Below are 11,840 nucleotides of genomic sequence, written 5' to 3' on the forward strand. Positions count from 1 at the left end.
TGTGTGCGTGTGTGTTTCTGTTCATGTCAATTGACGGAAAAAGGGGGCAATGGGGGCCATATTTAATAATTGCAGGGTGGCAGAGTAGAGTGGATCCTGCATCTGCCACCATGAATGTTACAAAAGTGTGTGTGTGAGAGAGAAAGTTTGAATTCATGTACATACACATACAGATCCTTTCAAAAAAATTGAATATCATGGAAATACCATGGGCTTCAGCGGATTGTCAAGCAGACGATTAAAAAATTTGGCGGAGATTCAGAGGGAGTGGACTGAGGCTGGAGTCAGTCATAACTGAGAAGTAACTGCTGATTTTCTTCACACTATTCTAATTTCTTGAAATACTGTTCTGGGGGTTTTCTGGAGCTGTAGGCCAAAATGATGAAAAATGACACAAATAAAGGCTAGAGATATTTCACTTTGTGTGTAATGAATCTATAATCTATGAAAGTTTCACTTTTTGAAAGGAATTATGGAAAAAACTACCTTTTCCATGATATGCTAATTTTTTGGAAAGGATCTGTACATTGTAGCAGCTACTTCACATTTGTGCTTGTTACTTGAATATGTGGGATTAAATGCAACACTGGCACTAATTGTTCCAATCACGTCTCGTTCCACATATCTGATGTGAAATCATTGCAAGTTCAACGCCATAACTTCATGTCCAATCAGAACTGTTCAATGTAGCCGAATGCCATGGTAATTTTGTTGGAATTACTGCACCCACTAATTTAGGGGTGCCAAATGAACACAGTACTATAATCAAATTCAAATGAAGTACTGACCACAGACTGTAGAAAGAGATAGTCTGGGCACCTTCCACCCCGCTTTTTGTCATGGGGGCGTAAACCCCGGACCCAGAATTAACACCGGATGGCAATGCGCCTAACAACGTCTTTGTTGCCGTTAGCTTGACGCGGTGATGTTACCTAAACTAGAGTCTGATCAAAACAAAGCTAGCGTTACATAAAACAAAACGTTTATGCAATATGGCATCTCCGCCACCACCGCCTGACACACCGGTCAAAACGGTGAAAGAGGATTCTGATACTTGGGTCAAATTGTCAAGTTAACGTGAAAGTTGACGAGCTAGAAACGCTGCCATCCGGTCTAGGGCGGGCTCTAGGCGGGAACCAGTAGGGTGACAAAATCAATTGTGGGCGGGAGCCAGGCTCTTTCTCGCCGAGAAGAGCCTGGTGACGCGAGGTTAAGAAAGAGATGTAATGCAGGATAGCCAAGCGAATGTGTTTGGATGGAAGTTTGACGCTAGGCCAATCAGAGGCAGAGAGGGGCGGGTTATGTGACGCTAGGCCAATCAGAGGCAGAGAGGGGCGGGTTATGCCTTCGCATAGCCTTCCCCATCATCCGAAAAAAAATATCGCCTCCGGGACAACAACGCTTCCTACCCAGCGTGTGCACGTCTTTCCGACAGGGGTGGTTGTTATGGCAACTATCAACAACAACAACAACAACTACTACTAACTACTACAAAACATAAAGACCGAAATAGGCTACCTTGTTAATGTGTCTGTCGGAGACACGGCCTAACGTTAACATTTAATATGAGCCGAATATAAGAAATTTGATTTTTGTGGTTTTCTTTAAATACATTGCTAAATAGGTGCACTCTATGACCAGGGATGTGACCTAAAATAGTAAAAAAAACTAAATATACAAAAAAAACATTTCAGCTCGACTTTACACAGACAGGCATTTGCAGACAGAAATGTGGGCCAGTTGTTTAGGCTACTGCCGAGTGATTCCTCTTCTCACCAGACAATCTCGGGCACCGCCAGTCCCTCTCCTTGGAATGTCTGTAGTATATTTGACCGTGGTGAACCTTGCGCATAGTCAGCACTTTCCCACCCGATATAAACTGCCGCTGCCCCGCGCTCCCTCTCTTCTCTGTGCAGAAAGCAGTCCACTCAGTCCGCCAACAGACACCAAACATCTCCCCAAAACAACATGACCACCGCCGCACAGCCCATCTTCAACAAGGGAGAGGACTGCAAGCCCGGCTGGCATGACGCCAGCGCCGGCTACAACGAGGCGGACACCCACCTGGAGATCCTGGGCAAGCCCGTGATGGAGCGCTGGGAGACCCCGTACATGCACTCCCTGGCGACCGTAGCGGCCTCAAAAGGTAACAGGCCTGACATGCACCTACCCGCCAGGCATCCATTATCGGACACGACCCTCTCTGTAACGTGGTGGTCCGATAATGGACACAAGTTGATACTACAGTGGCCAAAGATAGCGGTTTTGTTTTCGGATGGAAAGGCGACAGTGCAGCAGATGCTGCATTATCTTTTTGTAATAGTTCTTACGCGTTTTTAATGACTGATTGTGCCTGTGCTTTACCCTACTTATCATTAGTGATACAATTTTCTCAGTAAAGATCTAATCATGCTACCCCCAATGCTATCTGATTGTGTGTTGTGCCAAGAAATGCATGGAGTGAATTGTGGTTTAAAATTCAGAAACTCAGAAATATATTACATACAAATATGTCTGATCATATGACTACAATAATACAACAAAAGTCTTACTGGGAAAGTTACCAGACCGTATAATAATAATAATAATAATAATAATAATAATAACAGAAACAACAATTATATATATTAGGATTTCATTTCTAAAAATATTATAGATTTGTTGAAGCTGCATTTGTTGAAGCTGCAAATGCAATGTAGTTTGCATTTATTTATGGATTTTTGAGAATTTGCTTTGTTGTGAACTGATAGTTTGACACGTTTTTTTAGATCTGAAAATATGTTTCTAAACAAGAATAATAATTATAATAATAATGATGATGATGATAATAATAATAATAATAATACCTTTGTTAGTTAGCTCTCCTGAAAACCTGTGAACTTTTTAAAGTAAAACTACTGTATTTGTTTGCAGATAAAATATGTTTTTTTTCTTTTTTGTTTCATGATTTATTAAAGTTATAATACATAAGATTTCAGTTTTGTTCTCTTGGTGACACTTATGGCGATGTGATGAGTGGTAATTGCAGGTGAGATCCAAACACTGTTGGATTAGTCAGTTTGTTCTGCCACAGACCTGTAATGCTAGAGACCGCAAAAAAGTAGCTTGTTATTCTACTTCACACAAGAGGTGTTAGTAGCCTACAGTTGTGCTCCGCCCACCCTGTGTCACCACAGACACCATAAATGCTTCAAAGGGCCATAGGCTCAATCACCATTGTGTTAACTCTATCAGATAGAAAGTGACTTAACAGATATTTATTTAGATGAAAATATTTGGAATTAAGCTTGTTGTTTGTTTATTGAACCAAAATTCACTCTGTAGAAAGTAATTCAAACCAAAGCATTTGGTCACTCTTTTCCAGCGTGTGTGTGCGTGTGTGTGTGTGTGTGTGTGTGCGTGCGTGCGCGTGTGTGTGTGTGTGTGTGTGTGTGTGTGTGTGAGCAGCACGAGAGCAGCATGGTGTTCAGCACGTGTTACTACAGCAGCTGTTAGCTGCTGTAGTAAACACATGGATACATTTTTATTCATTCACACACACTTCACAGACGTGAGAAACTGCAAAATGAATGAATGAGTGAGAGATTGGATGAATGAATACATAATAAAAATGCACATAGGCTATACTTGAGAGTATGTTAAAGGTCTTTTTTGAAAATATACAACAACAGGACATCAAATGTGTCTGTGCATGTAGTAGACATTCATTATTATATATTTCTACCCATGGTGTTGCTGCTGGCACTCACAGTAGCCTATATGTTGAGTGATTGTCACCTGCATGTAGAAATGCCATTTTTACATTAAATATTGAACTTCACATGACTCATTATCTCTCCACACATTCTGAAGTACAGTGTTGTTAATATTTGCCTGAATGTAAGAATGAGGCAGTTTAAATGCGAGTACAAGCGTGCGTTGTTGCTGCTGGTGTGACAGATGATTGTAGGCCTGCAGGTCGTTATAGGGGCAACTACAACTGGCCTTTACCCCTCCTCAGCTATTTATACGCTTCTCTGAAAGGCTGTGAAACATATAGATATACATAGAAGCTTGAGGCTTCTATCTAACCTCCAGTTACAACCAACTGCGCATACCCTTCTACATTCCAGACATCTTATTACAGCAGAGAGAGAAACCCCAAAGCACTCTCAAACAATAATAAAAAAAAACATATATTTCTATAATATCCCTATACAGTGAAAAAGTGCTCAAAGGTAAATTGATAGTGACCTCATTGGAATGTATGCATGTTTTTACATCTATGATATCACTATAGTATCCATGGGGACTTAAAGTGTGACAGTTTATCTAGAGTACCGCGGGAATGAGTCGGAAGCAGCAAATCGCCGCCATGTTGGTTCCTAAGGGGAAAAGTGAATGGGATTTTAGAATGGGGATTTTGGTTAAATGCATGAAACAATGTCTGTGGTTAACAAAAGTTTATGGGAGTGGAAATTTGTGTTCAGCAGGATAATCTTCACAAACGTGGACCACTTATATTACTTTTGAAGCATAGATGTGTTTTTTTTACACAATTTTCAGAAAACGTAAAAAAAGTCATAACCACAGACTTTATTTCATGCATTTAACTGAAATCCCCATTCTAAAATCCCATTCACTTTTCCCCATACGAACCAACATGGCGGCGATTTCTGGATAAGCCTACAAAAATACGTCATCCCTGCTGCGGTACTCTACTATATCAAACTCAATAGTTCCCCCCCCCCCTCCTATATGATCTAATATAACATGTCTACGGTGCTCAAAACTGAGTTTATAATCACTTTATTACTTGATGGTATTTTTGTTTTAATCTCCTATGGTATGAGTATACTAGTCATTTTATGTTACTATAATTGTCCCATTACCTGACAAATTAATGACAGCTAGTCTTCCTGAGGTCCTCACAAAAGCAATACAATACAATACAATACAAATAATCAATAATAAGATAAGATAATACTGAAGACTCTCTTACACAGACAGACAGACAGACACACACACACACACACACACACACACACACACACACACACACACACACACACACACACACACACACACACACACACGCACACATGCAATCTCTGATTGAGTGAGTGATTAGAAGGCGTCCTCAGGTTGATATGTTCTTGGTTCTGGCAGGTGGGCGTGTGCTGGAGATCGGGTTTGGCATGGCCATCGCCGCCACCAAGGTGGAGTCTTTCCCCATCCAGGAGCACTGGATCATCGAGTGCAACGACGGCGTGTTCGCCCGGCTCCAGGACTGGGCCAAGGCTCAGCCGCACAAGGTGACCAAGGACACAGGGCCACTGAAAAGTCACATGCTCAAGTCTTGATCTGCTTTCTCACTTCATTGGATTCGAATGGGTCAACATTAAACATCTGCATTAAAGACCCCATGAAACAACATCTTTACTTCCTTGAGCTGATTTCTGAGCTGTATTTCCTGTTGAAACAGGATGTTGGGGGCAGGACATAACACAGTAGTGATGCGCAGGTCACGGTTTTTTAATATCCGCCGTTCCGCCCCCTACCCGACCCGTTATGACCCGACCCGACCCAAGTGCGTTAATCAAGCGCCCGAGCCGCAAACCGCCAACTTAATGCATTATAGTGTCGCGCAATATTGTCAGGACTGAGTCAGCACTCTCCAAGGTGCTGAAATGCCTTCCTTCTGATTCTGATTAAAGACATGAAATCTTTCTTTCTCTCTCTCTCTCTCTCTCACACACACACACACACACACACACACACACACACACACACACACACACACACACACACACACGCTGAACTTTAACAAAATAGTAGCCTACAGTACATGTGCAGGCTTATAACTTTCTTCTTTAGCTGCTGCTTTGTCACTTTCTGACCCGCCCGCCCGAACCCGCAATATTTTCTAGTGAACTGACCCACGCATCACTGTATCACAGTGATTGTGATCCTGTTTATGAAAAGTCCACTTTGTGGCCCAGCGCCGCGTGTGAAGGAAGCTGATGAGAGTATCTGATGTGTTTCTCTGCAGGTCGTACCTCTGAAGGGTCTGTGGGAGGAGGTGGTTCCCACTCTGCCCGACAACCACTTTGATGGTAAGAACTCAGTTTGACCTTTACATATAGCCCCCCCCATCAGGCCCAATCACTGTATTATTTTAAATACCAAAACGTACCATCCCTCTGAGTTTCTTTCAAATCGGACTGGCGGTGTGTGAGATGTAAACGGCCTGACTGTCTGCTGCCTGTCTGTCTTCTGACTGTCTGTCTCTCCTCCCTCCCAGGTATCCTGTACGACACTTACCCTCTGTCAGAGGACACATGGCACACACACCAGTTTGACTTCATCAAGGTAGGAAGCTCAGATACCGCTAACACTGCCCGCCTGCTGTAAGCTGTATTCAGATACACAGGCTAACACTGCCCGCCTGCTGTAAGCTGTATTCAGATACACAGTCTAACACTGCCCGCCTGCTGTAAGCTGTATTCAGATACACAGGCTAACACTGCCCGCCTACTGTAAGCTGTATTCAGATACACAGGCTAACACTGCCCGCCTGCTGTAAGCTGTATTCAGATACACAGGCCTATAACACTGCCCGCCTACTGTAAGCTGTATTCAGATACACAGGCTAACACTGCCCGCCTGCTGCAAGCTGTATTCAGATACACAGGCTAACACTGCCCGCCTGCTGCAAGCTGTATTCAGATACACAGGCTAACACTGCCCGCCTACTGTAAGCTGTATTCAGATACACAGGCTAACACTGCCCGCCTGCTGCAAGCTGTATTCAGATACACAGGCTAACACTGCCCGCCTGCTGTAAGCTGTATTCAGATACACAGGCTAACACTGCCCGCCTGCTGTAAGCTGTATTCAGATACACAGGCTAACACTGCCCGCCTGCTGCAAGCTGTATTCAGATACACAGGCTAACACTGCCCACCTGCTGTAAGCTGTATTCAGATACACAGGCTAACACTGCCCACCTGCTGTAAGCTGTATTCAGATACACAGGCTAACACTGCCCGCCTGCTGTAAGCTGTATTCAGATACACAGGCTAACACTGCCCACCTGCTGTAAGCTGTATTCAGATACACAGGCTAACACTGCCCGCCTGCTGTAAGCTGTATTCAGATACACAGGCTAACACTGCCCGCCTGCTGTAAGCTGTATTCAGATACACAGGCTAACACTGCCCACCTGCTGTAAGCTGTATTCAGATACACAGGCTAACACTGCCCGCCTGCTGTAAGCTGTATTCAGATACACAGGCTAACACTGCCCGCCTGCTGTAAGCTGTATTCAGATACACAGGCTAACACTGCCCGCCTGCTGTAAGCTGTATTCAGATACACAGGCCAACACTGCCCGCCTGCTGTAAGCTGTATTCAGATACACAGGCTAACACTGCCCGCCTGCTGTAAGCTGTATTCAGATACACAGTCCTAGACGTGTTCAAATACTTGCTCAGCGACACTAGTTCAGCAGGACACACTCTGCTGTGTGTGGCAAGCAGAGTCAGAAATGAATTGGCGGCTTGGGGCAAAGAAAAAGCTCTTCAAAGTTCACCAAATCACCCGGAAATTAGAAATGATGTTGAGAAAAATGCCCACTGAAAAATGGGAGTCAACCTGTTCACGTGTTGTGATGAGTCGTCAGATCCCACCTCAGGTCGTGTGAGCCGACGACCGCGGCGATTCTTTCCAGTGCATTCTGGGAGTGGGAGGGAAATCAAGTGTTTGAATCAAGTACACAGCCTGAAGCAGTAGAAGAAAGTACTGACCAACACGAAGCGCTGACTCAGTACAAAATAACATCAAGATGGTACGAAGAAAGAAAAGGAAAAGAAAAAATTAATAACAGTGGAGGGACTCTGGCCTGCTGCCATTTTCCGTCAGCAGGAAACTAATATGTAATGCAAATGAAGTATTTCATAGATTTAAAAAATTTCCCATGAAAATGATCAAAAAGCCTATAAAATCAGATCAAGGAAGGGGGAGGGCAAAACAATGACCCCTGAATTATTTTTCTTCTCACACTGGATGATGAAGACTGAAATTTGACCAAAACTAGCATGAATTTGCGACCACATAAAGCCTGATTATGAGTGGTCCACTGAGTCTCCAGTGTTCAGGCTACAGTCAGTTAGTTTGAGCGGTCCACTGAGTCTCCAGTGTTCAGGCTACAGTCAGTCAGTTTGAGCGGTCCACTGAGTCTCCAGTGTTCAGGCTACAGTCAGTCAGTTTGAGCGGTCCACTGAGTCTCCAGTGTTCAGGCTACAGTCAGTTAGTTTGAGCGGTCCACTGAGTCTCCAGTGTTCAGGCTACAGTCAGTTAGTTTGAGAGGTCCACTGAGTCTCCAGTGTTCAGGCTACAGTCAGTTAGTTTGAGCGGTCCACTGAGTCTCCAGTGTTCAGGCTACAGTCAGTCAGTTTGAGTGGTCCACTGAGTCTCCAGTGTTCAGGCTACAGTCAGTTAGTTTGAGCGGTCCACTGAGTCTCCAGTGTTCAGGCTACAGTCAGTCAGTTTGAGTGGTCCACTGAGTCTCCAGTGTTCAGGCTGCAGTCAGTTAGTTTGAGCGGTCCACTGAGTCTCCAGTGTTCAGGCTACAGTCAGTTAGTTTGAGTGGTCCACTGAGTCTCCAGTGTTCAGGCTGCAGTCAGTTAGTTTGAGCGGTCCACTGAGTCTCCAGTGTTCAGGCTACAGTCAGTCAGTTTGAGTGGTCCACTGAGTCTCCAGTGTTCAGGCTACAGTCAGTCAGTTTGAGTGGTCCACTGAGTCTCCCGTGTTCAGGCTACAGTCAGTTAGTTTGAGAGGTCCACTGAGTCTCCAGTGTTCAGGCTACAGTCAGTTAGTTTGAGCGGTCCACTGAGTCTCCAGTGTTCAGGCTACAGTCAGTTAGTTTGAGCGGTCCACTGAGTCTCCAGTGTTCAGGCTACAGTCAGTTAGTTTGAGTGGTCCACTGAGTCTCCAGTGTTCAGGCTACAGTCAGTTTGAGCGGTCCACTGAGTCTCCAGTGTTCAGGCTACAGTCAGTTAGTTTGAGAGGTCCACTGAGTCTCCAGTGTTCAGGCTACAGTCAGTTTGAGCGGTCCACTGAGTCTCCAGTGTTCAGGCTACAGTCAGTTAGTTTGAGAGGTCCACTGAGTCTCCAGTGTTCAGGCTACAGTCAGTTAGTTTGAGCGGTCCACTGAGTCTCCAGTGTTCAGGCTACAGTCAGTTAGTTTTTTCACCAAGTCAAACACAGTCAGGGATTTGTCTTGGTTTGGACTCGAGTTAGACTGATATCTGAGACTGATACTATATCAGCCAGTCATGTTGTCCAGCTCTGAGATGTGTGTAGTTGCTACACCGACACACACTGACCCACACAGTACAGTGACAACACCTGAAAAATGTTTGACTGATATGTCTGTGTGTGTCTGTGTGTATATGTGTGTGTGTGTGTGTGTGTGTGTGTGTGTGTATATGTGTGTGTGTGTGTGTGTGTATATGTGTGTGTGTGTGTGTGTGTGTGTGTGTGTTGCGGTGTGCGTCTGTAGGGTCACGCTCACAGAATGCTGAAGTCCGGCGGTGTCCTGACCTACTGTAACCTGACCTCCTGGGGTGAGCTGCTGAAGACCAAGTACGACAACATCGACACCATGTTCCAGGTTTGTTCTTTAACTCTCAGTCCACACACAAACATTACTCAACTATTACATTTAAATTCAGTCATGTCTCCCTCAGTGCCTCTACCATTGAACAGGTGTGGTGGGTCTCTCTGCCTGAAAGAGCTGCTGACACAAAGACTTTCATCAGTCTGCTTTCAGTGGAGAGGTTGAGTGTCCCATGATGAGAAGAAAACTCTAGTGGTCACTGAATACTTAGTATTTCTTGGCGCGAAAAGTGGCAAATTCAAAATATTGAATACTGGCTGAAAGAAATCTGATATTGGTGACTTCACTGTACAAATAATGGCCTTCACAACCCCAGAACTGTTGAACCCTACTTTTAAGTATCTAGCGATCAACAGACAACAGTTCCCCCCAAATTGGTTAACGGAAGAAAAAAGTGCTGGTTGCGCTCAGATGGCCAGTTGTGAAAACGCATGTGCAAGAATCAAATTATTATAAACAAAAATTCTCGCTAAGAAAAAAAAACGAATTTATTTCATAAACTAATTTAAGTAGTAAATAGAATCCTACAGCCTGACGAAGACCAGAGGTTGAAACGCGTTGCGTCTCTTGTGCCCTTGTCCTGTGAAGATGTATTGTGTATTAACTATTGAGTATACCTGTACATTACTTCTTTATTAATTAAATTCTTTATAAGCATCAAGAAGCTCCCTTTTTCTATTTACTATTTATATTGGCCTGCTGAGCTATCTTGTCGCCACTTTTTGACTTTTTCATAAACTAATTTAAAACATGAAGAATATTTTTTATTTTTTTATTTGAGACGTTTTGTCTTTAAGTTTCGTTCTGAGTGAAATGTTCGATGGCCTCTTGTGATTACAAATATAGCTGAATCGCTCTCTTTTATAAGCATTTTACAAAATGTAGATGGAAAAAGAATGCTGGTGCATATCCCTAAACCGGAAGTGGGTCTGACTTTGGCTCTCTATATGGACACTCAGCCTTATTGTATATTTTTTGGGGTCCTAGCCAGTGTGTAGATGTAAGTTTTACAGAGTGAATGCCACCTGAGTAACCAGCTGTGATGAAGCCAAGGTTAATGATTTGGGGGGGGGGGGTGCAACTACAGCCAACCCTCCCCCCCCACACACACACACACACACACAAACGCCTAAGAACTGAAGGCTAATAGATTGTTCCATTGCAACATCAGTGCACAGCGAATCCCCCATTTTGGCCTGAAGGAGACTCCCATAATGATGCCAGTAAAACGTCCCGCCTACAAAGTGCTGTAAAGTGCCTCTACCGAAATGGCCTGTGTTCTTCCCGGTCATGGTGTGTCCATCTGTCTTGTTTCTGTGATGTTTCCCTCTCTTGCATTCTATACTCTTTGCTGATGCGTCCCCTCCGTTAATGCTCCTCAGGAGACCCAGATGCCCAACCTGCTGCAAGCCGGCTTCAAGAAGGAGAAGATCAGTACGTCCACCATGGATATCGTCCCACCCGCAGAGTGCAAGTACTACTCCTTCACCAAGATGATCACTCCCACCATCGTCAAAGAGTGAAGCTGTTGCTGCCCACACGTCTACCTCCTCTTGTCTTTTTTTTACTCTTGAGTGCCTTCACCCTGCTGACTGCTCAATATCCCTAACATGTCAATAAATCCACATCTGTCTCGATTTGAAGATTTTGGTGTTCAGTATCATTTTTGTCTAAACTAAATATCAATCTTTAGATTAATATTCTTCACAAACAAATAACACAATATGTGACGTTAAAGTCTTAAGAGTCTAAAATCACAGAAAATTTGTGTATATCAGACTAGTACAACAGAATTATTTTAACTTGTTTGGTGCAATTTCCAAACGTATCAACATGTGGAAATGACAAAAATGGTTATCCATACATACATGTCCTAGTCTCGCTTGTCCAGACTATCTCCACACTTCATTTAGCAGCTGTATACATTTCCAGACCAGAGTAGGATCTGTGTTAAAGCCAGTGGTGGAAAAGGCACTGACAGTGTAAAAGTCTAGCAGTATCAGCAGTACAATGGAGTGAATAATGAATAGTAAAGTGTTAAATTATTGCTGTTAGAAGTATGTTAATGTTGTCGGTCTAACACAACTGACATACTGTTGGGGATTTTAAACTCAACAATGCAACATATTTTATGAGCTTATCTTAGCCTGTGTAAAACCTTTTTCTGCAAAGGAACTAG

The 11,840-nt window shown here is 43.7% G+C and overlaps 1 protein-coding gene across 1 annotated transcript; it reads left to right on the forward strand.

Moving 5' to 3' along the window:
• Window positions 1-1,968: 1,968 nt before the first annotated feature.
• Window positions 1,969-11,184, forward strand: LOC310786588 (guanidinoacetate N-methyltransferase; the record flags this gene model as incomplete). The annotated part of the gene is made up of 6 exons (XM_083647818.1): window positions 1,969-2,146; window positions 5,149-5,294; window positions 6,032-6,095; window positions 6,284-6,351; window positions 9,545-9,655; window positions 11,044-11,184. The coding sequence occupies 6 exons, from the start codon at window positions 1,969-1,971 to the stop codon at window positions 11,182-11,184; spliced, it is 708 nt and encodes a 235-aa protein (XP_083503944.1).
• Between the last annotated feature and the right edge of the window lie 656 nt (window positions 11,185-11,840).

Source organism: Poromitra crassiceps, assembly GCF_964638095.1.
Source record: "Poromitra crassiceps genome assembly, chromosome: 12".
Classification (NCBI taxonomy): domain Eukaryota; kingdom Metazoa; phylum Chordata; class Actinopteri; order Beryciformes; family Melamphaidae; genus Poromitra; species Poromitra crassiceps.